The sequence below is a fragment of the Nomascus leucogenys genome, chromosome 6 (genome assembly GCF_006542625.1).
Source record: "Nomascus leucogenys isolate Asia chromosome 6, Asia_NLE_v1, whole genome shotgun sequence".
Lineage (NCBI taxonomy): Eukaryota > Metazoa > Chordata > Mammalia > Primates > Hylobatidae > Nomascus > Nomascus leucogenys.
The window spans coordinates 82,307,276-82,335,180 of NC_044386.1; the positions used below are offsets into that span (position 1 = coordinate 82,307,276).

The following is a 27,905-nucleotide window of genomic DNA, read 5'->3' on the forward strand; positions in this document are numbered from 1 at the left end:
CTTCCTCTTCTGTGTTATAAGCTCCGTGGTGGCCCTGAGTTCTGTTAGCCCCCTGGCTGCAAGTCAGTGACCTTACCCATCGTATTCGTAGTGGCCTGCTGTCTTAGTTGGGGTCTCCCCACAAGTAGAACCTGAGACAAGGATTCCAGCTCAGGTAGTTTGTGGGAGATGATCCTAGGAAACACCACTGAAGATGTGAGACAGGGAAAGGAAGGAGACAATGAAGGACGCGAGATCATGCAGGTTACCCATGTGGCTGAAGCTTGATCGCCTCGGGGAACTCAGAGACAGTTATCCCAGAAGGGCAAGAGTGCTGAGGCATTTTACACCTACTCCCATCAGTCTTTATTTTTTTGAAGGGGGCAGCAATTACTCCCCAATACTTCCTGCCTGCTGCACTCGTGGGCAAGACAGGCTCCAGCACCAGAGTCCTCAGGCAGGCACTGGCAGCTGGAAGGGCTGACATGGGGAAGTGGGAGGGACAGCTGCCACATCTGAGGAGTGTCACTTTGGCTGTCTCCCTGGTCACAGCTTCCCTCTGGCCTTGACTATTCCTTGACCAGTCATGAGCTCAACATGCCTATTGCATTGTTCTGACCTAACTGCATCCTAGTGTCAAGCTCCTCCAATTTGCAAACAGATAAATGAAAGGAATTTTTAAAAAGATTTTATCATATATATTTAAGGCATATAACATGATGCTTTGATATACACATAGATAATGAAATGGTTTGTGACGAGAAGGGAGACCATTTCCTCAGCAAACTAACAGCTGTTCTCCCTGGTCTGTGCCTTCTACTCTGCCTTTAAACATCCTGCATCACTATCTCCATTTTGCAACTATTAAAGCTCCAGTCTGCAGATGTCAAAGGCTGATCAGGTTCAAGAAAAATTTTTCATCACCTTTTAAACCTCTAATTCTTTCTCCCAGCTAATCACATAAAAGTTACAACCACCTCTGGGTTATCGTTATGGTCTTGTTATTATTACCTGAGAATGTTTGAAAACATCCCACAGAGAAATCTAACAAAAGTCTAGAAAACAAGAGGGTCGCCATATCCAACACTTGTTTATCACAGGCGGGGGGAAGTGCTGGGAGAGGAGGTTATTTGATGTACCCAGCCCTGAAAATCCAACTCTGACACCCTAGATGCTGTTCATTAGTAAGAAATAGTTATGGAGGGCCTACTAGATGCAGAGTGCTTGTGTTGAGTTCCATCAAGAACAGAGAGAGGCTTGAGAAACTTCCAGAAATAACTTCTCTTTCCAAAAACAATGCTGAGCCTATTCCAACTTCCACTATTAGGAAAGTTTTTTTTTTTTCTTTCTTTCTTTTTAGTCTTATCCAGCATCGTCTTCTATAGTGAACCTCTTGCTGGGAGGTTTAGAATTTTTGTACCATGTGGCTGAAAGGGACCTCAGAGCGCATGCTGGTTTACAGATACAGATTCTGAGATTCAGAAGGAAAATAATTAGCCTGAAGTGAGCCCACCTCATTGGTGGTAGAGCAGGGCCTGAAATCCTTGCCTCTTGTCCCTAGTGCTCACCTGCTTTATCCTTTAAACTGTTACTAGGTCGGGCAGGGTGGCTCACGCCTGTAATCCCAGCACTTTTGGAGGCCAAAGCAGGTGGATCACGAGGTCAGGAGTTCAAGACCAGCCTCGCCAAGGTGGTGAAACCCTGTCTTTATTAAAAATACAAAAATTAGCCAGGCGGGTTGGTGGGCACCTGTAATCCCAGCAACTCAGGAGGCTGAGGCAGAGAATTGCTTGAACCTAGGAGGTGGAGGTTGCAGTGAGCCGAGATTGTTTCACTGCACTCCAGCCTGGGTGACACAGCAAGACTTCATCTCAAAAAAAAAAAAAAAAAAAGAAGGTATATAAGGCAGCCAGCACATAGCAGTCACATAGCAGTCTAATAATAATAGTGAGCTGTCACCATTTGTCTCCCTATTGGTGTGACATGGCTTAGTCCAACTTAAGGTCCACTCCTGACTTGAATTCCATTTTCCAGACCCCTGATAGGGTTGGTTCTCCCCAGCTAAAACTCAAGATCTACAAATGAAAACCTTGAGAGAATTCAGCTTAGTAGCAGACTACTAAAGCTACTCTCTAAATCAGTAATCATAACCAATTGATTTCACCATTTTTCTATAAAAAGTGCAGTTTTACACTCATTCATATAAAGTTTTCAATACATGTTTGTTGAAAGTTACCATGTGACCGGCATTGGGCTAACCCTGGAGGAAACTAAGTCTCTAATCTGAGGGAACTCACAAATCATTGGCAGAAAAATCTCAAAGAACAAACCCAAAAAGTCTAGTACAATTGTAACATGGGGCTAAGTGCGACAATAGAGGAATGCAGGGCACAAAGAGGGAGGAAGACAGTGTTTGCCAGGTGGACACTGGGGGAAAAAAACGTTCCAGGAAGAAAGAAAAGCCCGTCCAATGGCCTGGAGACATTTAACAGCCATCTATTTTAATAGAACTGAGATCGAATCACAGGTGGGATAGAGATGGGGTAGGAGGGAGGAGCCTGATTCTGAGAAGCCCTTTGTATCAAGCATGTTCTTAGCTGTAAATTCAAAGACCACTCTGACCAGTTAGATAGAAAATGAATTTATTAAAACATGGGGTGGGATGGCTACATATTTTATCTCCTCATTTGAGAGGGAAAGTGGAGTTATTTCTAATTATGCCAGGATTGCAAGTGTAAAGGACACACGAATGGAGTCTTTTAAGATTCGGGTGCTCCTAGAAGCTGGGCTGTTGACAGCGGCCTTGCGCCTGATACAGTGGTGGGTACAGTGGGGTAGCCCTGCCACACTATGAGAACCCCTGTCGCTTACTGCCCAGAGAGCTGCATGTCTCATCCAACACCCTCAATGGCATTGCCAGCTTCTGAAAATGTGCACCTCTGACTGGTGAGGCCTGCTTCACACACCTGTTGCCAAGCGAAGGGAGACAGACTAGGAAAGTAAATTCCTGATGGCACCACCTACCCGCTTCAGCCAGGACCTCCCTGCGGCTTTAAGTGGCACCCTGCTCAGCTCCTAGAGAGAGGCCGTTGAACTGGACTTGGCAGGGGAAATAGTACCTGAAGCAACCAAATGTTCACTTGAAATTACACTGTTTTGATAGCTAGATGTGACCGAAAAGGTGTTGGACCAGATGGAGTTATCATTAAAGTTCCCCTCTACCCTGGTGGGGAGGGATTTGGCCAAGCAAAGCAGGTAGCAATTACTGGGAAAAACAAAATCTTCATTGTTTATACTTCAGTGGATTGGGACCTCTCAAACAACCAGTTACAGTTGTTAACTGCCCTTTTGGGGGTATGAGAAACCCAGACTTTCCAGGGTCAGAGGCCTGGCCTCCTTCTTGGCAGAAGAGGAAATGAAGTTCATTCCTTTGTGGTGAATCTGATTCTGAAAAAACAAAACCCATTTTTTTCTCAATAGGTTATCCTACCACATGTCCAACCATAGGAGGCTGGACTTTCTCTTATTGGTTAAGCTTTAAAGCATTTTGAATAGGAGTTAGATATGGTTATATCTGAGTTTCAGAATATTCATCCTGATTCATACTCCATCTTTTTTTTTTTTTTTTTTGAGACAGGGTCTCACTTTGTCACCCACGCTGGAGTGCAGTGGTGCAATATTGTCTCACTGCAGCCTCAACCTGCAGGGCTCAAGTGATCTTCCCACTTCAGCCTCTCGAGTAGCTGGGACCACAGGCACACACCACCACACCCAGCTAATTTTTGCATTTTTTGTAGAGATGGGGTTTCACCATGTTACCCAGGTTGATCTTGAACTCCTGAGCTCAAGCAATGAGCTCCCAAAGTGCTTGGCCTCCCAAAGTGCTAGGATTACAGGTATGAGCCACCACGCCTGGCCATCTTTATTTTTTTAATTAAACTCTTCCACAAGTTTACTGCGAGTACATAGAAACATAATTGATATTTTATGCTTATCTTGTATCCTACAACCTTGCTGGACAAATATTCTAATTTTAGGAGGTGATAGGTTTTTGTTTTCCCTTTAAGATTTTTTTTTTTTTTTTGAAATGGAATCTTGCCCTGTTGCCCAGACTGGAGTGCAGTGGCGTGATCTCAACTCACTGAAACTTCTGCCTCCTGGGTTCAAGTGATTCTCGTTCCTCAGCCTCCCTAGTAGCTGGGACTACAGGCGTGCACCACCATGCCTAGCTAATTTTTGTAATTTTAGTAGAGACAGGGTTTCATCATGTTGGCCAGACTGGTCTCAAACTCCTGGCCTCAAACAATCTGCCTGCCTCGGCCTCCCAAAGTGCTGGGATTAACAGGCATGAGCCACCGCGCCCGGCTCCTTTACAATTGTTTACATAAGCAATCATGGCCTCTGCAAATAAGGACAATTTTATCTCTTTCTTTTTGATCTGTGTGTTTTTAATTGTCTTTCTTGCCTTATTGCACTCAATATAATTTCTAGCACCTTGTTGAATAAGAATGATTAGAGTGGACATACTTGCTTCGTATGTCTTTCCCACTAAACATAATGTTAGCAATAGATTTTTTTGTAGATGTTCTTTATCAATTTGAAGAAGTTTTTCTCTATTCCTATTTTTCTAAGAGTTTTTTTGGTCATGAATGTGTTTTGCCTAATGATTGATAGGTCTGCATCAATTGATATGATCATGTGATTTTTCTTTTTTAGCTTGTTAATGTGGTTAATAGTATACATTATACTAAGATATAGTAGGACAGGACTTGCAGCTAGAAGCAGCTGTAGAAGAACATTCCTTCTAAAGAAATAGCAGCAGAAGGAGATAAGGTACTGGATGGTCAGTCCTCAGCCTCATCTCTTACCTCACGCCCCTTAGTTGGGAGTGAGTTGGGAGTGAGTTGGGAGTGAGGTGGGAGTGAGTTGGGAGTGAGGTGGGAGGATCGCTTAAGCCCAGGAGTTTGAGATCAACCTGGGCAACGTGGCAAAAGCCCATCTCTAAAAAATATACAAAAATTAGCCAGGTGTGGTGGTGCATGCCTGTGGTCCTAGCTACTCAAGAGGCTAAGGTGGGAGGATCACCTGAGCCTGGGAGGTTGGGGCTGCAATGAGCCATGATCATGCCACTGCACTCCAGCCAGGGCAACAGAGTGAGACCCTATCTCAAAAAAAAAAAAAAAAAGAGATGGCATTCATGTCCTACCCCCACAATAAAGCTATGTATTCATCTCTTGAAACTGCCTGCTGTTGCCATGAGTAGTTATAAATTAACCTAATAATGGGGCACCAGATGCTAGAACCCATACCCTGTTGCTTAACAATGTATATAGCCAATCATTGTTATTTCTGTAAACCAGTGGGGATCCCTGACAAACAACTTAGTATCAGCCCATTCCCTGTCCCCCTTTTTTTGCCTTTAAAGGCAAAGGAGGACAGGGGGAGCTCCCCCTAATGGGGAGCTCATTCCAAGTTTCCTTGGGTCTGAGTCTTCAGGGCAGCTGTCCTCACTTTGGCTAAAGTAAACTCTTTAAATTATATTTTGTGCCTCAGCCTCTTCCTTTTAGGCTAGCACTTCCCAGAAGCCATATTTCAAATGGCCTCTCTGTACCTGCTTCTAGACTGGGAATCCACCAGGACATTGGCTTTTGCCCTGTACATGGCAAACACAGGGCTCTGTTTCTTTTTTTATTTTTTATCCAAGGAGAGGTACAGAAGAGTGCAAAAAACACATATGTGAAACCAGCCCAATTGTCCAATAGAATATGTTTATGGTTTATTTTGAATAAACACAGAAATTGACCTGCCGAGTCTTAAAACTTGAGAAACTTACATTTGTCTTATCTGAGTTCTTTTTGGAGGAAACCAACCATCAGGTCTCCCAGATAGTATCAAGAAACTGAAACTTACCAGATCACCACATTTGGACAATGAGACACCAGATCCCTCACCTGTCATGATTGCCTAACCCAGCGGTTCCCAGCTTTTTTGGCACCAGGGACCAGTTTCACAGAAGAAAATTTTTCCATGGGTTGTGGGGTTGGGGCTGATGGGTATGGTTTCAGGATGAAACTGTTCCACCTCAGATCATCAGGCATTAGTTAGATTATCATAAGGAGCATGCAACCTAGATCCCTCACATGCGCAGTTCACAATAGGGTTCGAGCTCCTATGAGCATCTAAGGTCTGACAGGAGGTGGAGCTCAGGCAGTAATGCTCCCTCACCTGCCACTCACCTCCTGCTGTGTGGCCCAGTTCCTAACTAGTCCATGGCCCAGGGGTTGGGAACCCCTGGCCTAACCAACCACCTGCTTCCTGTTGAACAATTCTTCTTCCTTATCCCTCCCTATTTCCTGTTTCCCCACACATAGTTACATTTCTTCCTTGCTATATAAACCCCTAATTTTAGTTAGCTGAGGAAATGGACTTGAGACTGAACTCCTGTTTCCCTGGCTGCAGCACCTGAAAAAGCTTTGTTTTCCCCTGGCGATACTCATTGTCTCAGTGACTGGCTTTCTGTGTGGCAAGCAATGGGATCTAGGCTAAACCCTTGGTGTTTCAGTAACATATGTACCATTTAAAGAAAAATTATGTACAGTTTAAATAAAAGTGGGCACTCATAACCACCACTGACTGCGTCTTTTACATTTTTCTCTTTATATTTTTTCTCTCTCTCATGTGCTTGGAGTAGTGGTGACCCCCACCGTGGGAACATCCAGTACTATCTTAATAGAGTACATCTGTTCACTATAACTGCAGTTTCAGTGTCAAACGCTCTGGGTCCTAGGATATTCTGGTGTCTTGGAGTCTTGGGTTTTATGAGTAGCCCCAGAAGCTTTACTTATTTAGCCCCACTATTTTCTTGCTAGGTGTAGATACCATTATTGCCTTTTCCTCCTATTAAATAATTATTACCTCAATATATTTATTTTGAGGTATGTATATGTTTACTCAATAAGTTTATTACCTCAATATGTTTCTCCTGATGGCTTGTCAGTTCAAGTCTGTGAGCTTTCTTCTTTATTCCACCTGCAAGAAAAGACAGGACCATTTTGTATATGGGGCATATTGCCCCAGTGCTGAAGGTCTAAAGCCTACAAGCTTTCAAAGATCGTGTGTGTGTGTGTGTGTGTGTGTGTGTGTGTGTGTATCCCAAAATATAAAAATTGCAAAACTGATAAATGTTTAAGTAACTTCAAATTAACATATCAATTTCATTACGTTAAACTAGGATTTTATACACATTTTACATTTTGTAGCAATTTGAGATTAGGTTTCTTATTTCACAAGAATGTCTGATCATTTACAGATGCTAAGAAATCATAGGTAATTGTAAATTACAAGAGTTACTTTTGGATTAAAATTTTTCAAGCACGAAATTTTTAAAAAACACTTCATCTTTTATAGCAAAAGAAAGGTAATATAAGGTCTGGGTGTAACTTCATGTCTTTGGTACAGTGTGGAGCTAGAATTCCAGAAGCGATAGATTTTAAAACATCTTTAGGGAAATGGGTGAATTGAAATGAGACATAAGGGAGATGGCAAGAGAGAGAAAAGAAGTGCGTTCTAAAGCAGGAAAGGAGAAAGGGAAAGGAAAGGAGAAAGGCATCTCTAAAGGGAAAGGAATGCCTGCTGAGCGTCTACTGTGTGCCCTGCGCTGTTCCAGAAGTTGAGGATCCAAAACTAAGTCTAGGCTCCCCGAAGAAATCCCAGTCTGGTAAGGAATCTGACAAGTAGTTAAACGATACAAAGTGTTAACTGTTGTTAAAGAAGTGTGCACACTGAGGGGCAAGATGGTAAGGGCGAGAACTCCCATGGGACGTGAACTAGGAAGGCTTCTTGGAGGTGACGCTTGATCAGAGGGTAAGCAAAGGAAAAAAAGGAAAGAGAGACACAAGGAAGAGACAAGAAAAGGGAAAGGAGGAAGGGCTCGATGCGATCGGCGCTCGGGTCGTCAGGCGTCGACTGCTAGGGTCTGACCGCGGTCCCCGCCCCCGTCCCGCCCCCGTCCCGCCCCCTGTCCTTCCCTCCGCCCCGCGCCGCGGCCGGCCGGGTCTGCGTGAGTTCGGTGGCGGCCAGCTGTGCAGAGACGCCATGTACCGGCTCCTGTCAGCAGTGAGTGCCCGGGCTGCCGCCCCCGGGGGCTTGGCCTCAAGCTGCGGACGACGCGGGGTCCATCAGCGCGCCGGGCTGCCGCCGCTCGGCCACGGCTGGGTCGGGGGCCTTGGGCTGGGGCTGGGGCTGGCGCTCGGGGTGAAGCTAGCGGGTGGGCTGAGGGGCGCGGCCCCGGCGCAGTCCCCCGCGGCCCCCGACCCTGAGGCGTCGCCTCTGGCCGAGCCGCCACAGGAGCAGTCCCTCGCCCCGTGGTCTCCGCAGACCCCGGCGCCGCCCCGCTCCAGGTGCTTCGCCAGAGCCATCGAGAGCAGCCGCGACCTGCTGCACAGGATCAAGGTGCGGCCACTGGGGCGGGGGGCGTAGGGGGCCGGGGATCCACCCCTCTCGGCGGTGCTGTCGGGGGCTGAGTGGACCCCACCCGGGGCGGCGGGGTGCCCGCGATCGGCTTCCGAGAAAGACTTCCCATTTCCCTACCGCCAAGCCGTGGTCGGACGCTCTTGGGGGTTCCCCAAATCTGGGCGGAGGTCACCGCCTGTCTCGGGGACCGCCCCTTCCCCCTAGGGGGCGGACAGGCACATCCCTTGCTGTTAGTGAGTGAGCATGGCCTGGGACGAGGTGGGCGGGGCCCAGGTGGAGGGGGCGGGGCCCAGACTCAGGGGGCGGGGCTTTGGAAGGCCCCCGGGGAGAGCGCTGGGCTTTCAGCAGGCCCGTAAACTGTCGGTTCTTTCCCCTTCGGTCTTAGGATGAGGTGGGCGCACCGGGCATAGTGGTTGGAGTTTCTGTAGATGGAAAAGAAGTCTGGTCAGAAGGTGGGTTCAGAAAATTGTTGTTTTGTTCTGTGCCAGTTGGTAAATAAAATATTGTTTTACTAGTTAGAGTGGATCCCATGAAATGCTATTGCATTTACATAAAACGATGCATATTATAGAGAAAACATCTAACATAATAAAGAATCAGGTGTTTTTAAATCACAGTAAGGTTTAAAATGTGACTAATAAATTGGAGTCATGAAGATGGCTACCCACTCCCACTTTTCTCTTAGGACTGGATTTATTGGTCTGAAAGTTGTATATAGTAGTCCCTCCTTATCCTCGGGATATATTCCAAGACCCTCAGTGGATGCCTGCAAACGTGGATGGTATTGAACCCTGTATATACTTATTTTATCTTATATATACATACCTATGATAAAGTTTAATTTATAAATCAGGCATAGTAAGAGATTAACAACAATAATAAAATAGAACAATCACAACAATACTCTGAGTGGCATGCAATTTAAAGCTTACGAATTGTTTATTTCTGGAATTTTCTATTTAATACTTTCGGACCATGGATAACTGAAACTGAGGAATGCGAAACCACAGATAAGGGGTAACTACTGTGTAGAACAATCCATTAAGTGAGTACTTGTAGGTAACACTTATGGGTAGATAAAACTCAAAATTTGTGAAGTTTTCTTTTTTAATTAAGTTAACAATTTCTTGAGGCCTCTCTTCCGTAAAAAGCAAAGTACTAAGTACTGGGGTTATACACTATTCCTTGTCTTTAATGACTTTTCAGTCTACTTTATTAGGCTTTTTAACCAGGCAGAGGTGTCAACTATTTTTTTCAAACAGAAGGCAAGAAATTTAGGGAGAGGGATTTCTATTCATTTCATGATACTTTTATCAAGGCATTATTTTTCATAACTTCTCTGTTGCACAGAAATTGATCTAATTGGTCATCCTAGGTTTCTAGGAGTCCCACTTTTAGAAAATGATGTTTCAGGCCGGGTGCAGTGGCTCACGCCTGTAATCCTAGCACTTTGAGAGGCAGAGGCAGGTGGGTTGCCTGAGCTTAGGAGTTCGAGACCAGCCTGGACAACGTGGCAAAACCCCATCTCTACTAAAAACACAAAAAATTAGCCAGGCTTGCTAGTGCATGCCTGTAATCTCAGCTACTCGGGAGGCCAGGGCACAAGAGTCGCTTGAACTCGGGAGGTGGAAGTTTGCAGTGAGCTGAGATCTTGTCACTGCCCTCCAGCCTGGGCAACAGTGAGACTCTGTCTCAAAAAAAAGAAAAAAAAAATGTTTCATATGCCATTTAAAGGCAGTAAGTTGACGGGCGCAGTAGGGGTTTGAATTTGAAGGAAAATGGGCCAGTTGAGGTGGCGCACGCCTGTAATCCCAGCGCTTAGGGAGGCCAGGGAGGAAGGATCGCTGAAGGCCAGAAGTTTGAGACCAGCTCAGGCACCATAGCGACACCTGTGTCTCTATAAAAAAATTATTTATTTATTTATTTATTTTTTTTTTTTCTGGAGTTTCACTCTTGTTGCCCAGGCTGGAGTGCAATGTTGCAATCTCAGCTCACTGCAACCTCCACCTCCCAGGTTCAAGTGATTCTCCTGCCTCGTCCTCCCAAGTAGTTGGGATTACAGGCATGCACCACCATGCCTGGCTAATTTTTGCATTTTAAGTAGAGACGGGGTTTCTCCACGTTGGTCAGGCTGGTCTCGAACTCCCGACCTCAGGTGATCCACCTGCCTCGGCATCCCAAAGTGCTGGGATTACAGGCGTGAGCCACCGTGCCCAGCTTAAAATTTTTTAAAAAAGGAAAATGATTCTTCCTTCAAGTATAAGTATAGTCTAATCATTATACCTAATTTATGATAAATCTTATAATCAAAAATTATATAAATGTCAGCTTTATGGACTTTATGCAAATATTTTTTAGATATTTAAGATTATACAAATTTATAGTCATTGTATTCCTTTTATTTCTTTTCAGATCTCGGTTCTCTTTTATTTATTTATTTATTTATTTATTTATTTATTTATTTATTTATTGGACAGGATCTCTTACTGTGTCACCCAGGCTGGTGTGCAGTGGTGTGATCTTGGCTCACTGCAGTCTCAAACTCCTGGGCTCAGATGATTCTCCCACCTCAGCCTCCCGAGTAGCTGAGACTACAGGTGCACTCCACCATGCCAGGCTTTTTTCTTTCTTTCTTTCTTTTTTTTTTGTATATTTTGTAGAGATGCGGTTTCTACCATGTTGCTCAGGCTAGTCTCGAACTCCTGAGCTCAAGTAATCCACCCATCTCCACCTCCCAAAGTGCTGGGATTACAGGCACTTTCTCTTTCTTAGTTAGATTTACACACTTTCAGCCTGTGAGAACATGGAAACCAAATTTAAAATTTTTTCTAGAAAAAGCTTTAAGTTAGTCCATAATTATTCTTCTGGTTTGCAGTCGAATTAAATTGATGGTTAGCTAGATTTGGTTTGCAGGACATCTTTTCACACATTTTTGAGACAGAGTTTCACTGTGTCGCCCTGGCTGGAGTGCAGTGGTGTGTTCTCAGCTCACCGCAACCTCTGCCTCCCACGTTCAAGCGATTCTCCTGCCTCAGCCTCCCAAGTAGCTGGGATTACAGGCACACGCCACCATGCCCGGCTAATTTTTGTATTTTTAGTAGAGACGGGGTTTTACCATGTTGGCCAGGCTAGTCTTGAACTCCCAACCTCAGGTGATCTGCTCACCTCAGCCACCCAAAGTGCTCAGATTATAGGCATGAGTTACCACGCCCGGCCCACACTTACTTTTATTGAGTGGCTATTTCAAGGAATTCAGTGGAAATTTACTCAAAAGTCAAAAATAAATATAATCGGAAGAAGAATAATGATGTTTTCTTTAAAGAATACTTTATTTAAAATGTGGAATAACTCAGTTGTTTAGATAAGCTAAGAAAAATTTGTATCTAAGTCATAGAAAATTGCTATTGCAAACAGGGTACAATTTCACTTCAGTTATAAGGTTAAATTGTTAGGCTTACTGGTATACTAAGATTTTAATCCTTTACATGTCCAGTGTTAAGTAACTTATAAAAGTGGAGTACTTTTCTTTTAGATAAACACAGCATGTTTAAAGATAGTATTATTTCAGTTTTTGAAGACTTGTTTGACCATGAAGCCTGTTAATAGTGACTTTTTGCTTTTTTCCCCCAAAGGTTTAGGTTATGCTGATGTTGAGAACCGTGTACCATGTAAGCCAGAGACAGTTATGCGAATTGCCAGCATCAGCAAAAGTCTCACCATGGTTGCTCTTGCCAAATTGTGGGAAGCAGGGAAACTGGATCTTGATATTCCAGTACAACATTATGTTCCCGAATTCCCAGAAAAAGAATATGAAGGTGAAAAGGTAGTGAAACTCACAGTTCATTTTACTAATCGCATGTTAAATGGTTTATGCTGGAATTTACATTTAAAATGTTTCATAGGATTCTTTGGCTTGTTTTTAGTTATTGTTAATGTATTAGTTTTTCTTAATCCAGATGATAATCAGGTAGGTATTTTTCTGAAATTTGAGGCTAAGGATTTGTACATGACATTTTCCGAACAGCAGTTCTAAATGGAAAATATTACTGAGACATTATTCCAAGGCAACTAACTTTCTATTTTTCAGGTTAATATTGTAATTGAATTTTCATGTTTTTACAATTAGGTTTCTGTCACAACAAGATTACTGATTTCCCATTTAAGTGGAATTCGTCATTATGAAAAGGACATAAAAAAGGTGAAAGAAGAGAAAGCTTATAAAGCCTTGAAGATGATGAAAGAGAATGTTGCATTTGAGCAAGAAAAAGAAGGCAAAAGTAATGAAAAGAATGATTTTACTAAATTTAAAACAGAGCAGGAGAATGAAGCCAAATGCCGGAATTCAAAACCTGGCAAGAAAAAGAATGATTTTGAACAAGGCGAATTATATTTGAGAGAAAAGTTTGAAAATTCAATTGAATCCCTAAGATTATTTAAAAATGATCCTTTGTTCTTTAAACCTGGTGAGTGTTAATCCCTTCTCTTAACAAAATCATCATTACTGAAATGTTAATTTTCAGGAAATCCAAACTGATACCATCCTGAGCGCATTCATTGAGGTTGATGATTGTGATATGGACTAGTCTGGTGCTTGCGTTTTTGTCTGTAGTTTCTAACAAAGCCTAGCATCCAGGCAGCTTGTTGTTTAAATTTTGCCTCATTGGAGACTACCCAGTCTTTTAGAGGATTCTCAGTATCAAGATGTTCATGCAAACTTATGGAGAAATGTTGGAATAATAGTTCTCTAAATACAACCTGGACCAAAGTAGACATGATAAGGTATTGCTGATATTTTAGTATTTAGTTAGAATTTAAATTGCTCAACTTATTTTGTGCATTTATTTCTTAAAGAAATGAGTGTTCATCAATAATTTTTTCCCAAAAAGCTGATCTATACAAATAATTATCTTTGTTTTATTTTTTGATTTGGTGCCTATTGAAGCTACTTAATATCTAAATTTACCATAGTTTTATATACTTATATTCTGTTTTCATTTTAAAAGCTTTTGGTTGAATAGATGTTATATAGATATGACTAATAAGAGCAAATAAAATATAATTATGGATTTTATCTTAAAAATAAAGTTCTATGCTGGGCATAGTTGGCTCACGCCTATAATCCCAGCACTTAGGGAGGCAAAGGTGGGAGGATCGCTTGAGCCCAGGAGTTTAAGACTAGTCTGGGCAACAAAGCAAAGCCCTGTTTCTCCAGAAAATTTTTTAAATTAGCCAGGTTCAGTGGCCTGCGTGTGTAAGTAGTCCCAGCTACTCAGGAGGCTGAGGCAGGAGGATCCCTGAGCCCAGGAGTTCAAGGTTGCTGTGAGTTGTGATCATACCACTTTACTCTAGCTTGGGCAACAGCAAGAGCAAGACTGTGTCTCAAACCAGTTTGAGTTTGTCCAGAACCCAAAATGATATAAAGTTATTTATCTGAAATACTATATATATTTGAATATATATTTAAATTTAAATATGTATTTGAAACAAAGTTTGTGTGCCTACATATATTTTATTATTATTTTTTATTTATTTTATTTTATTTATTTTTTTTTTTTATTTTTTTGAGATGGAGTCTGGCCCTGTTGCCCAGGCTGGAGTGCAGTGGCACGATCTCGGCTCACTGCAAGCTCCGCCTCCTGGGTTTAAGCGATTTTCCTTCTTCAGCCTCCTGAGTAGCTGGGATTACAGGTACCCACCACCACACCTGGCTAATTTTTGTATTTTAGTAGAGACAGAGTTTCACCATGTTGGCCAGGCTGGTCTCGAACTCCTGACTCTCAGGTGATCCTCCCCCCTTGGCCTCCCAAAGTGCTAGGATAGAGGAGTGAGCCACCGCTCCTGACCCATATATTTTATTAAAATAAGAACGTGTTTGCCCATTTATGCCCTAAACAATGAGTAGAGGTAGATTAAGAACAAAGTTGACTCAAGAAATCAAATTTGCTTTTCTTTTCTTCCTCTTCCTGTTTTGTTGTCACTTTGAAATATTTTTGTTTTATTTTGAGGTAGGATTTATTTGCTTACTTTATTACCAGAGAAAGGAGCAGATTTATGTGAAATGTTAAGTATTATGCTGATCATAATTTTATTCTTGTGTTAAGGACTTGGAATAAGGACAGTTGCAAAGTTAACTCAATTTGTTTATATATTGCCTGTGTTCTTTTTCTGAATGCTGAAGTAAAATATTCCAGTTTTAAAGGTATGCCAATTTTCAGTGGGAATATATTTTATATATTTTTGAATAATAATCAAGCATTTTATTTTTTTCCTCCTCGCAATGATGTCTCAAGGTAGTCAGTTTTTGTATTCAACTTTTGGCTATACCCTACTGGCAGCCATAGTAGAGAGAGCTTCAGGATGTAAATATTTGGACTATATGCAGAAAATATTCCATGACTTGGATATGCTGACAACTGTGCAGGAAGAAAACGAGCCAGTGATTTACAATAGAGCAAGGTAAATGAATACCTTCTGCTGTATCTAGCTATATCGCATCTTAACACTATGTTATTAATTAAATGTCATATTTTCTTTGTTTCCATTCCAAAATCAACTTGCCACATTTTGGGAGCTTTTCTACATGTCTGTTTTCTCATCTGTAAAGTGAAGGAAGTAAAACATGTTTATAAAGTACACTAAGACCCTTTGATGAAAGATAGCAATAATATTAATAACTGAAACATGAATAACTAAACCAAAATTGCACCCACTGTGAGCATCTGTAATTTGCTCTTTAACCATTCCTTTTTTAGGTTTTAACTAATGCTTTGTTTACATGTTATTAGTTTTTAATTGTTTTCATACTGTTTTGAAATAATTTTATACTTATAGAAAAGTTGCAAGAGTAGTACAAAGGATTCACATATCCCCTTTACTCAGATTCCCTTAATGTTAGTTTACCTCATTTGCATTACCTTTCTGTCTACGTATGTGTTTGTTTCTGAACCATTTGGAAATAAGTTGTAGACGTGATACCCTTTACCTATAAATATTTAAATGTGTATTTTCTAAAAACAAGGACATTCGGGGCCGGGCGTGGTGGCTCACGCCTGTAATGCCAACAGTTTGGAAGGCCGAGGTGGGTGGATCACCTGAGGTCAGGAGTTCGAGACCAGCCTGGCCAATATGGTGAAAACCCTCTCTCTACTAAAAATGCAAAAATTAGCCGGGCGTGTTGGCAGGTGCCTATAATCACAGCCACGCGGGAGGCTGAGGCAGGAGAATCGCTTGAATCCAGGAGGTGGAGGTTGCAGTAAGCCAAGATCGTGCCACTGCACTTCAGGCTGGGCGAAAGGGCAAGACTCCATCTCAAAAAAGGAAAAAAAAAAACAAAAAAAAACAAGGACATTTGGGAAATTAACATAGATACAGTGCTTTTGTCAGATCTACAGACCTTACTCAAATTTTGCCAGTTGTTCCAATAATGTCCTTTGTAGCAAAAGAGCAGAAAAACTTTTTTTTCTGGTCTAGGATCTAATCCATGATCTCACATTGCATTTGCTTGTCATATCTATCAGAAGTGACTTGACATCAGTTTGTCCCATTATTGCTGATGGTATTTTAATCACTTTTTGAGGTGGTGCCTGTCAGGTTATTGTAAAGTTACTATTTTTACTTTATAATTAACAAGTATATTTGGAGGAGATAATTTGAGATGATGTAAAAATCCTGTTTCTCATCAAACTTTCTACTAGTTTTAGCATCTATCAATGATTCATGACTGAATCAGTTATTACAGTGATGGTTGTCAAATGGTGATTTTCTAATTCCATCATCCATTCTATATTTATCAGTTGGCATTCTATTATAAGAAGGTGCGGGCCGGGGTGGTGGCTCACGCCTGTAATCCCATCACTTTGGGAGGCTGAGGCGGGCGGATCATATGAGACAGAGTTTGAGACCAGCCTGGCCAACATGGCGAAACCCTATCTCTACAGAAAATACAAAAAATCAGCCGGGCATGGTGGCATGCACCTGTAATCTCAGCTACTCAGGAGTCTGAGGCAGGAGAATCTCTTGAACCCAGGAGGCAGAGGTTGCAGTGAGCCAAGATCATGCCACTGCACTCCAGCCTGGGCGACAAAGTGAGACTCCATCTCAGAAAAAAAAGTGCTTTCCCTTCTCTCTATTTATTCATACCAGTATGCACTCATGGATTCTTATTTTAGTCAATGAGTTATAATCTGTCACTGTCATTATTTAATATGTTGCTTTTAAAATAGTATATGAAATATTAAAACTGCAACAGTAAATGGTTATTAGATTGCTTACCTATATGTGTATTTTTTGTTTTGTTTTGCCTTACATTTGTAAATATTTATTAAGCAAATACTACATGCCACATACTGTACCACATAGTAGAGCTAACCTGACATAGCTCCTGCCCTCCAGGAGCTTACAGACCAACATCTAGCAAATAATTCAATTAAGTACATACATTTTCTTTCAAAAAGAATACATGTTATGACTAGGCACGGTGGTTCACACCTGTAATCCCAGCACTTTGGGAGGCCAAGGGAGGAGGATTGCTTGAGCCCAAGAGTTTGAGACTAGCTGGGGCAACATAGTGAGACCCCGTCTCCACAAAAAATACAAAAATTAGCCAGGCATGGTGGTGCGTGCCTGTAGTCCTAGTTACTCGGGAGGCTGAGGTGGGAGGATTGTTTGAGCCCAGAAGGTGGAGGTTGTAGTGAGCCGAGTTCGCCCCACTATACTCTAGTCTGAGTAACAGAGCAAGACTCTGTTGCACCCCCCAACAAAAAAAAAAGAATATGATGATTATGTAACATAGTTATCAGTGGGGCCACACTGCCCTTTACTTATGTAGCTAACATGGTAATCCCCTAATTTCTTTTTGTAATTATTATTTTAGATTCAGGGTGTACATGTGCAGGTTTGTTACATGGATATATTATATAATGCTGAGGTTTGGACTTAAATTGAACCTGTCACCCAAATAATGAGCTTAGTACCTAATAAGTAGTTTTTCAACCCTTGCCCTCCTCTCTGCATCCCCCTTTTTTGAGTCCTTGGTGTCTCGTTTCCATCTTTATGTTCATGTGTACCCAGTGTTTAGCTCCTACTTGTAAGTGAGAATGTGTGGTATTTGATTTTCTGTTTCTACATTAATTCACTTAGGATAATGGCCTCTAGCTACATTTATGTTGCTGCAAAGGACGTGATTTTGTTCTTTTTTATGTATATGTGTATATGTTTAATTGAATGATTTTCTGCTTTGTGTGTGTTGATAGTAAACATTAAAATGCTCTTCTTATTTGGATTATGCAGACCTCTGCTACATGCCATTAACAAGGGTAATTAAGATTTTGGGGGTGGGACAATGTGGCTCACGCCTGTAATCCCATCACTTTGGAAGGCCGAAGCAGGTGGATCGTCTGAGCTCAGGAATTCAAGACCAGCCTGGATAACATGGTAAAACCCCATCTCTACCAAAAGTACAAAAATAATTAGCCAGGCATGGTAGTGTGTACCTGTAGTCCTGACTACTTGGGAGGCTGAGTTGGGAGGATCACTTGAGCCTGGGAAGTTGAGGCTCCACTGAGCTGTGATTGCACTACTGCACTCCGGCCTGGGCAAGAGAGCGAGACCCCATCTCAAAAAAAAATTTTTTTTGATATATTATAAAAATACAAAGTAATATCTAAAATAATTGAACACTTAAAAACTATCTGGGTATAAACACTATTTTACAGTGAGGCATCCTTAGGTACTTTTTAATAAGTTTTAAGATTTAAAACATTTAAACCACATTTTCTCTCCATTTTCTTCTACAGCTTTTAAATATAAAATATCAAGGTGAAGTTACTTATGTAAATTTGAATTGGGTGTAGAAACAAAATTCTAGGCAAATTGCTTAAGCAGAAAAATTGCTTAAGCAGACTTTAATATTTTATGGAGAAGCTTTAGAACAGATTTTGACAAGTTAACTAGAATTTTTACCCTTAGGAGTGAAAAATGCTATGATTTTATATAATTTCATATTTGATTCATTTACCACTATAATAGGAAAGGGTTTAGTCAGCTTTTTAGCTTTTACAAATTTTGTATTTTAATTTATGCTTTCTCTTATGGAGACATTTTCTATGACTTAGAGTTTTAACTACTAATTTGCATAATCTAAAATAACTCTGGCCAGGTGCTGTGTGGCTCATGCCTGTAATCCCAGCACTTTGAGAGGCCAAGGCAGGAGGATCATTTGAGGCCAGGAGTTTGAGACCAGCCTTGGCAACAGAGTGAGACCCCGTCCCTACAAAAATTCTTTTAAAAATTAGGCGGGCATAGTAGCGCACACCTGTGGTCCTAGTTAATCAGGAGGAGAGGATCACTTGAGCCCTGGAGTTTCAGCTCTCCAGCCTGGGTGACAAAGCAAGATCCTGTCTCTAAACATTAATTAATTACTTACTTAATTAAATAAAACAAGCACAAGACTATATGAAAGTGCTAAAAAATTTACATGTTCAGTTGAGATGAGACAGGATTAAAATAATGTGAACCAAATACAGATTTCTTGTCTGAACTGGTATACTTCAAAAAACACACATGGAAGTATTGAATATTAAAATTATAAACATTTGAGCTTATTTTGTAGAGAAAAATTTGAGACACAGTATTAGCAAATGCGATAAAGATTTGTTTGACCTTTTAAAGTAATTTGGGGTTTTATTATTAGAGGAAAAAATATTTGGAAAGCAAATACTTGGTAACTTTTCAAAAATACTTTAATTCAGAAAGAACAAAGAATACTTATGAAAGGGCAGTTGTGTCAAATGTTAGGAGGGTGAGTCAGAAGTTTATAAAATGGCCAGTTGAGTTATATCTTGATTATTTATGGTCAGAATTAATTCCTTTTTTTTTTTTTTTTTTTTTTTTTGTTGAGTTGGAGTCTTGCTCTGTCACCCAGGCTGGAGTGCAGTGGCGCGATCTCGGCTCACTGCAAGCTCCGCCTCCAGGTTGACGCCATTCTCCTGCCTCAGCCTCCTGAGTAGGTGGGATTACAGATGCATACCACCACACCCGGCTAATTTTTGTATTTTTAGTAGAGCCAGGGTTTCATCAGTCTCGATCTCCTGACTTCAAGTGATCCACCCACCTTGGCCTCCCAAAGTGCTGGGATTACAGGCGTGAGCCACCACGCCCGGCCTTAATTCCGTTTTTTAAGTATTTGTATTCTTTACTGATTTTTATCTGTTTACTCCTCTCTCTTCCTACCATAGTGGTTTTCAAACTGTAGGTTTGTATGTCCAGTTATTGAGTTGGAAAATCAGTTTAGTGGGTTGAGTACCAGGATTTCTTTTTTTTAATGGAACAAAATAGAATAGAATATGATAAAGTACATTGCAGGTAGTAAAGGTAAATATAAGCTTTGGGATAAAGGTTAGGTTGCTGCATTAAAGGGGCACCAAAATGCAGTGGCGTGAGGAAAATAAAAGTTTAATTCCCCCTTGCAGCATTCCTGAGGTGAGCCATTCTGATTGGTTCCCCACAAGCCTTTAAGAGGCCAGATTCATCCATCTTACTGCTCCGCTCTCCACAGTGGTGTCCCTGTCTATACACCTGAAGCTCAATCACAGCCCTGCAGGTGCCCCAGCCTCCTGAAAAGAGAAAGGGTATGGAGCATGTACTCAGGGCCTTAAGGTCCAGACTTGCAAGTGTCACACTTCATTTCTGTCCACCTTCTGTTGGCAAAACCTTAGCCGTATGGTCACACTTTGTGACAAGGGAGGCTGAGAAATGTAATTTGTAGCTGAGCAGGCATGTGGCTTGCTTTACTTTATTACTAAAGAAGAAGAGAAGAGTCAATTTTGTGAACAACCAGCCATCTATGCCACTGGCCACTGTGTTGCTCTATAAAAGTTCTGTTTTAGAAGGGTGTGATGTGTGTGTGTGTGTGTGTGTGTGTGTGTGTGTGTGTGTGTGTGTTTTCATTCAGTCAAAAGGAGAAATACATTCCTTACTGTGGGTTGAGGTTAAAAAAAAAGTTTTAAAGCCATTCAGTGGAATATGTCAAACTAAAATTTTATTATAATTTTTGCTAGTAATTTGTGAAAGGGGCTTTGGGACAGAATTTTGAAGCTTAATTACTAATAGGAATTTTACAGTTATGGTATTTTATTTTCCATTTTATTCTTTGATTTGTTAGAAAGGTAGCACATTTAACAAATCAACTATTACTTTTACCATTGCAAATGGCATTGCAAATCAGTTTATGGCCTAAAAGAGATTTCTTGGGGACCCAAAATTGGTTAGCAACAAGCAATGAATTTTAAATTTTTTAAATGGCCTGTGGTTCTCAGCTACTTCAGACTCTTTGTGTTTATTATTTTTGGATCTAGCATTATATTTTACTGGAAAGCACAAGAAAAATGATAAATACCATTGGGAGGCCAAGCGGGGTGGATTGCTTGAGCCTAGGTGTTCAAGACCAGCCTGGGCAACATGGTGAAACCCTGTCAGACAGTACAAAAAAAAATTAGGGCCGGGCGCGGTGGCTCACGCCTGTAATCCCAGCACTTTGGGAGGCCGAGGCGGGGGGATCACGAGGTCAGAAGATCGAGACCATCCTGGCTAACAGGTGAAACCCCGTCTCTACTAAAAATACAGAAAAATTAGCCGGGCGTAGTGGTGGGCGCCTGTAGTCCCAGCTACTTGGGAGGCTGAGGCAGGAGAATGGCGTGAACCTGGGAGGCGGAGCTTGCAGTGAGCCGAGATTGCGCCACTGCACTCCAGCCTGGGCGACAGAGCGAGACTCCGTCTCAAAAAAAAAAAACAAAAAAAACAAAAAAAATTAGCCGGGCATGGTGGCATGCGCCTGTAGTCCCAGCTATTTGGAGGCTGAGCAAGGAGGATCACCTAAGCCCAGGAAGCTTATGCTGCAGTGAGCTGTGATCACGCCACTGCACTCTAACCTGACGATGGAATGAGACCCTGTCTCAAAAACAAAAGACAAATACCAGAAGTTGTCAGCTGAATCTAAAAAAAGATTCTCTAGTAAAGATGGCATAGATGTATGACCTTACTATGATTTAGATCTAGACATTTGCAAATTTGAAAATGGATGTCTAGCTCTGTGTATAAGGGGGAGAAGGACATCATGTCCACTCATCGAGCCACTTTTCTAAGCTAGAAATTCTCTGTGAATGTGCAGACTGCAGAGCAGCTATTATTTCCTGTTTTCTTGATGAGTAATTAACTTGTGACTTGCGTAAAAATCAAAATATGCCATATGATGGTGAGTTAATTTCATTTTCTTTTTTTTTTTTGAGACAAGATCTCACTCTGTTGCCTAGGCAGGAATGCAGTGGCACAGTCATACCTCACTGCAGCCTTGAACTCCCTGGCTCAAGTGATCCTCTGTATCAGCCTTCCAAGTAGCTGGAACTACAGATGTGTGCCACCACACCTGGCTGATTTTTAAATTTTTTTGTAGAGATGAGATCTTGCTGTGTTTCCCAGGCTGATCTCCTGACCTCAAATGATCCTCCCTCCTCAGCCTCCCAAAGTGTTGGGATTACAGGCGTGAGCCTAGCTCATTTTATTTTCTATTCTTTGAAAAAAGGCAATGGGTTTCTGTCTCTAGTGTTAAGGGTCCCTATCAGCTCTGAGATGCTTTTGGTTTGGTTTTTTTGTTTGTCTTGTTTTAATTTTTGGTAGTTCTCAGTGGTTCTAAAGGGTAGTTGATTCATTTTAGTTAGATAAAATGGGCTGCTGAAATAAAATAGGGCACTAAAAGAAAGAAATATTGTTACCTAGGAAAATGTTTTGTCTATTTGCTTTATTTATTTTATTTGATACAGTATCTATTTGGGCCTCTAAAACTCAACTCTGATTCTTTTTTGTAATAATTATTTTAAAAGAGTTTAAAGGCACCAGCTTTTTGGGGGAGTTCAGGGAGTAAAAGGAATCTTTTCAAAGATATAGACAAAAATAAAACCTTAAAGTAAAACTTAATAAATATATATGTTTGTATTCATTTGTTTTATGGTACCATTTTGAGGGGAAAAAAATGTTTCCAGCTTGTTATGTAGTCTACTGATTTGTTGGGTATAACTGTAAACCTGTTTATAATATCCTGACTAAGGCTTTTTAGAGTTACTATGTTTCCAGGAGTAAATATTTCTCTTCTTTATCACTTCTCTGTGTGTTTATGCATGTGTTTAAAATAGTACCATAGGGTGTCAGTCACCTGTTTAAAAGTATCTCACCAGAATCCCACCTCACAATAGCACTTAAATTATTTTGCTCAGATTTGAGTCACAAGATCACACTTAGCTGTAAGGGAGGCAAGAGAATTGTTTTTAACTGGATATGTTGTTGTCTTGAATAAAATTGGGATTTTCTTAAATGGAACAGTGGGAACATTGTTTCTGTTTAGGCGCATAACTATATTGATTCTGTGTAGCGAATATACTCTGTATAGGCAAGTACACTAAATAACTCTGTAAGTGAACATCACAAAGGAGCTCAGTGAATGTTCTTGCCACTGAAAGACACTCAATTTGTTGATAGGGGAATCCTCAGTCAATGCCTCGGCTTATTATTAGAACTTGGCCATATTTTTTATGTGTTTGGCACAGCGTTTGCAACAAAAATTTCTAATTTTATAACTAGATGGGATGAAAACCAAATAAAATGAATGTTTTCTGGAGTGTTTGCTGCATTTTTTAATGTTTAAAATTTTTAATTTCAATTTTTATGGATACATAGCAGCTGTATATATTTATGGGGTACATGAGATGTTTTGATACAGGCATGCAATGCAAAACAATCACTCATGTAAAATGAGTTATCCATCCCCTCAAGTATTTATCCTTTGTGTTACAAATGATCCAATCCTACTCTTTTAGTTATTTTAAAATGTACAATTTTTATTGACCATAATCACCATGTTGTATTCTCAAATACTGGATCTTATTAATTATTTCTGTTTCTTTTGTACCCATTAATCATCCCCACCTTCTCTCAACTTTGGCTGTATTTTGACAGTATAGATATGGCCTTTACCTTCTATTTCTAAAGTATCTTCTAGAATTATAAGAATTATTCTGTATCAAGCTCTTTTTCATGCCTTTAGCTGACAGACTCTCTACTGGTAGTTCAATTCAAATGTTAATACTAAATGTTAAAGTGGGATTGTTTTTATAACATGCATTTGAAATTATGTTGGTTTTCAGACTTCTTATAACAATAAATACCAAGTGATGAATATTGTCTCTAAAGACATTTAAGAAGCATTTTAAAAATAAGGCTGGGCTCAGTGGTTCATGCCTGTAATCACAGCACTTTGGGAGGCGGAGGCAGGTGGATCACTTGAGCCCAGGAGTTCAAGACCAACCTGAGCAACATGGCAAAACCCTGTCTCTACAAAAAATACAAAAATTAGCCAGGCAAGGTTGTGTGTGCCTGTAGTCCCAGCTGCTCAGGAGGCTGAGGTGGGGGATTACCTGAGCCTGGGATCACACCACTGCACTCCAGCCTGGGTGACAGAGTGAGACCCTGTCCCCCCACCCTTGAAAAAAAGTATTTTTAGTTTCTAAGTTTGTAGATGTAGATTTCTGTGGTTATATAACATTCTTGTGCAGAATCTGGAGATTCTTATAAATAAGTATGAAGAAGCTGTTTGTCATCTGGCATCATCCCATCAGTTAGTTACAAAAATGTCTCAGTAACTTAGTCAAGAACTTGTGTCTATATTCTTTTAAGCAGAAATGTTCTAGGAATTTGAAATGGTAAAGTTTATCTTTCAGCTGAATAAAATTATTTTCATAAAAATGTACTAATTTGTCCTATGTGAAAAGGAACTAAGAGATTAAAATCTAGAATTTGCTTATTAAAGCTAGAATTATAAAGTCTAGAAGTCTCCATATTTTTATATTTAAAAGAGGAATGACTGAGGAGTTCTAGTTTCCAGTCTTAATGTAAGTGGTTTGAAATGCTTTACTGTTAAAAGGAAGTTACAGAGCTGGGCGCAGTGGCTGACACCTGTAATCCTAGCACTTTGGGAAACCAAGGCTGGCAGATTACACGAGGTCAGGAGTTCCTGACCAGCCTGGCCAACATAGGGAAACCCTGTTTCTACTAAAAATATAAGATATAGATAGATAGATAGATAGATAGATAGATAGATAGATAGATAGATAGACAGACAGATAGATAGATTAGCTGTGCATGGTGGTGGGCGCCTGTAATCCTAGCTACTCAGGAGGCTGAGGCCTGTAATCCCAGCTACTCGGGAGGCTGAGGGAGAATCACCTGAACCCCGGAAGCGGAGATCACAGTGTGCCGAGATCATGCCACTGTACTCCAGCCTGGGTGAAAGAGCAAGACTCTGTTTCAAAAAAAAAACAAAAATCAGCCGGGAACAGTGGCTCACGCCTGTAATCCCAGCACTTTGGGAGGTCGAGGCAGGCAGATCACCTGAGTTCGGGAGTTCGAAACCAGCCTGGCCAACATGATGAAGCCCCGTCTCTACTAAAAATACAAAAAAAAAAAAAAAAATTAGCTGAGCATAGTGGTGCATGCCTGTAATCCCAGCTACTGGGGAGGCTGAGGCAGGAGAATCACTTTAACCCAGGAACAGTGAGCTGAGACTGTGTTGCTGTACTCCAGGCTGGACACCAGAGCAAGACTCAGTCTCAAAAATCAATAAATAGGCCGGGCATGGTGGCTCATGCCTGTAATCCCAACACTTTGAGAGGCCAAGGTGGGCAGATCACCTGAGGTCAGGAGTTTGAGACCAGCTTGGCCAACATGGCGAAACCCCACCTCTACTAAAAATATAAAAGTTAGCCGGATGTGGTGGCGCACAACTGTAATCCCAGCTACTCGGGAGGCTGAGGCAGGAGAATCGCTTGAACCCGGGAAGCGGAGGTTGCAGTGAGCCAAGATCGCACCACTGTGCTCCAGCCTGGGCGATAAGAGCGGAACTCTGTCTCAAAAATAAATAAATAAGTAAATATACACAAAAAAATTAGCTGGGCATGGTGGCAGCACATGTAATCCCAGCTACTGGGGAGGCTGAGGCAGGAGAACCAAACTCTAGCCTGGTCAACAGAGCGAGACTCTGTCTCAAAAAAAAGAAGTTACAGATAGCTGATTATTGGCTGGGCACAGTGGCTCATGCCTGTAATCCCAGCACTTTGGGAGGCTGAGGCGAGTGGATTGCTTGAGGCCAGGAGTTCGAGACCAGACTGGACAACAGTGAGACCTTCATCTCTACCAAAAAAAAAAAAAAACTTAGCCAGGTTATGGTGGTACACACCTGTGGTCCCAGCTACTCAAGAGGCTGAGGCAGGAAGATTGCTTGAGCCCTGGAGGTTGAGGCTACAGTTAGCCATGATTGTACCGCTGCAGTCCAGCCTAGGCAATAGTGCAAGACTCTGTCTCAAAAGAAAAGTAGAAATTTATTTCTCAATGAAAAAATGTGTTTCTATTATGTAACTTCTTTTAGATTTAATTTTACTTGGTTGACTGGAATTACAAATATAATCAGGAGTTGACACAGAAAGTAATGAGGGCCTAAAATTTGAGAGTTGTCATAGGACAACTCTTCCATAGGAATGGAAGGAAGGGAGAAGGGTAAGACACAAAGCAGAGATTGAATAAATAGGATTTAGCGTCTTATTGGGTGTGAGAGTTTAGGGCAAGAAAGTCATTAAAAGTTGTATAATGAAGGTTTTAATGGAGAGAAAGAAACATGACAGACATGTTGATTTTGAGACAATGAGAAAACCACCTATCAAGTCATTGGTTCTCTAAAGAGCATACTAAGATCCCCTTTAGACTTTTCTTCTTTTTTTAAATCTTCAGACACATACCTGTGGCCACTCATTTCCTAACTGCCAGCCCTACTTTACCCAATATTATGACTTGTACTTTTAGGGGATGTGTAAGAATCTTGAAAAAAGAAGAAAGGATTCAAACTAGGGTTTGCTAACTCCAGCCTTTCCCACTGCACCAAGAAACTACCATGTCACATCATTATATATAATATGTATATGGTATTTTTTTTAGAATTTTTTTTTAGATAGGGTCTTGCTTTGCTGCCCAGGCTGGACTCAAACTCCTGGGCTCAAGCGATCCTCCTGCCTCAGCCTCCTGAGTCAATGGGATTACAGGCACCGGCTGCTGCACCCAGCTTATATGGTATTTTTATCCAAGAAATCTAGTCATCTTACAAATAACCTTATTCCTAAACATCCCAAAGTGCTTTGGATGTTTACAGTTTTGGTTATAAAATTCATTTGTGGCATGATTCAGCATTAACCCCAAGGACAAGGAGTATCTACCCAATGATAACTTTCTCCATATGCACAGGGCAAATATGTCATGTGTAATATTAACGAATACATTTTTGCAGGTATTAAAAGTTTGATACACTCAGCATGGACAAGCCATACCAATAGAAAAAAACCACTTTCTATGCTTTAATTCAAAAGGTAATTAGACTATCTTACTTAGTTATCTGTGTGTCATTAGGACCTGAATCATATTGAAAATTAGTGGTTAGTTTATAGTTTCTGAGAATGTACGATCATTACATTGAAATACAATCTCTCTCAGGTACACATTTTTCTATCATCATGTGTGAAGCCAGTGATTATGAAATTTTTAATGATCATTTCTTATTTCCTTTTAGATTTTATGTTTACAATAAAAAGAAACGTCTTGTCAACACGCCTTACGTGGATAACTCCTATAAATGGGCTGGTGGTGGATTTCTGTCTACAGTGGGTGACCTTCTAAAATTTGGGAATGCGATGCTTTATGGTTACCAAGTTAGGCTGTTTAAGAACTCAAATGAAAATCTTTTACCTGGATACCTCAAACCAGAAACAATGATTATGATGTGGACCCCAGTCCCTAACACAGAGATGTCTTGGGATAAAGAGGGTAAATATGCAATGGCGTGGGGTGTGGTGGAAAAGAAACAAACGTATGGCTCTTGTAGAAAGCAACGGCATTATGCTTCACATACTGGAGGGGCAGTGGGCGCCAGTAGTGTCCTGCTGGTCCTTCCTGAAGAACTGGATACAGAGACTATAAATAACAAGGTTCCCCCAAGAGGAATCATTGTTTCTATCATATGTAACATGCAATCTGTTGGCCTCAATAGCACCGCTTTGAAGATTGCCCTTGAATTTGATAAAGACAGATCAGACTGATAACCTTAACACCGCAGGTGCAAAATGAGTTGTTTTGAGGTTTTTTTGAAACATTGAAGTTCCAAAACATGAAATTTTTAAGAATAAATTTGAAACAGAGTATAATTGAATGCAGAGAATTATGTACCTCTAATTGCTTAATTTTGTAATGGTCTTTTATTGTAGAATTGGTTCTTTATACTCAGGGAAGTAATTATATTGTTTTTACTTTTTGAAAAAAGTGTTAACTCTTGAAATAAAATATTCTGATAAAATATGTACTTTCTGCATGTG

General features: G+C 40.9%; 1 protein-coding gene across 3 annotated transcripts; it reads left to right on the forward strand.

Annotated features, from left to right (window-relative positions):
• Positions 1-8,006: 8,006 nt before the first annotated feature.
• Positions 8,007-27,888, forward strand: LACTB (lactamase beta). 3 transcript variants are annotated; one of them, XR_004030535.1, is made up of 6 exons: positions 8,007-8,430; positions 8,837-8,903; positions 12,084-12,274; positions 12,578-12,914; positions 14,746-14,907; positions 27,107-27,888. XR_004030535.1 is itself a non-coding variant. In XM_003267076.3 (6 exons), the coding sequence occupies exons 1-6, from the start codon at positions 8,074-8,076 to the stop codon at positions 27,630-27,632; spliced, it is 1,644 nt and encodes a 547-aa protein (XP_003267124.1). In that variant the 5' UTR covers positions 8,007-8,073; the 3' UTR covers positions 27,633-27,888. The 3 variants fall into 3 exon arrangements, 2 of the variants coding, with proteins under 2 accessions (XP_003267124.1, XP_012362921.1); XM_003267076.3 differs by having other exon boundaries at positions 14,742-14,907; XM_012507467.2 differs by lacking the exon at positions 27,107-27,888 and having other exon boundaries at positions 14,746-15,084.
• The last annotated feature ends 17 nt before the right edge of the window (positions 27,889-27,905 follow it).

What these genes read in the sequence shown, in the direction of transcription:
- LACTB (XM_003267076.3), top strand. Translation starts at nt 8,074, where the DNA reads ATGTACCGGCTCCTGTCAGCAGTGAGTGCCCGGGCTGCCGCCCCCGGG. An exon ending in AAAAGAAGTCTGGTCAGAAG is followed by an intron (nt 8,904 to 12,083) that starts GTGGGTTCAGAA and finishes TTTCCCCCAAAG; the next exon opens with GTTTAGGTTATGCTGATGTT. An exon ending in GTGATTTACAATAGAGCAAG is followed by an intron (nt 14,908 to 27,106) that starts GTAAATGAATAC and finishes ATTTCCTTTTAG; the next exon opens with ATTTTATGTTTACAATAAAA.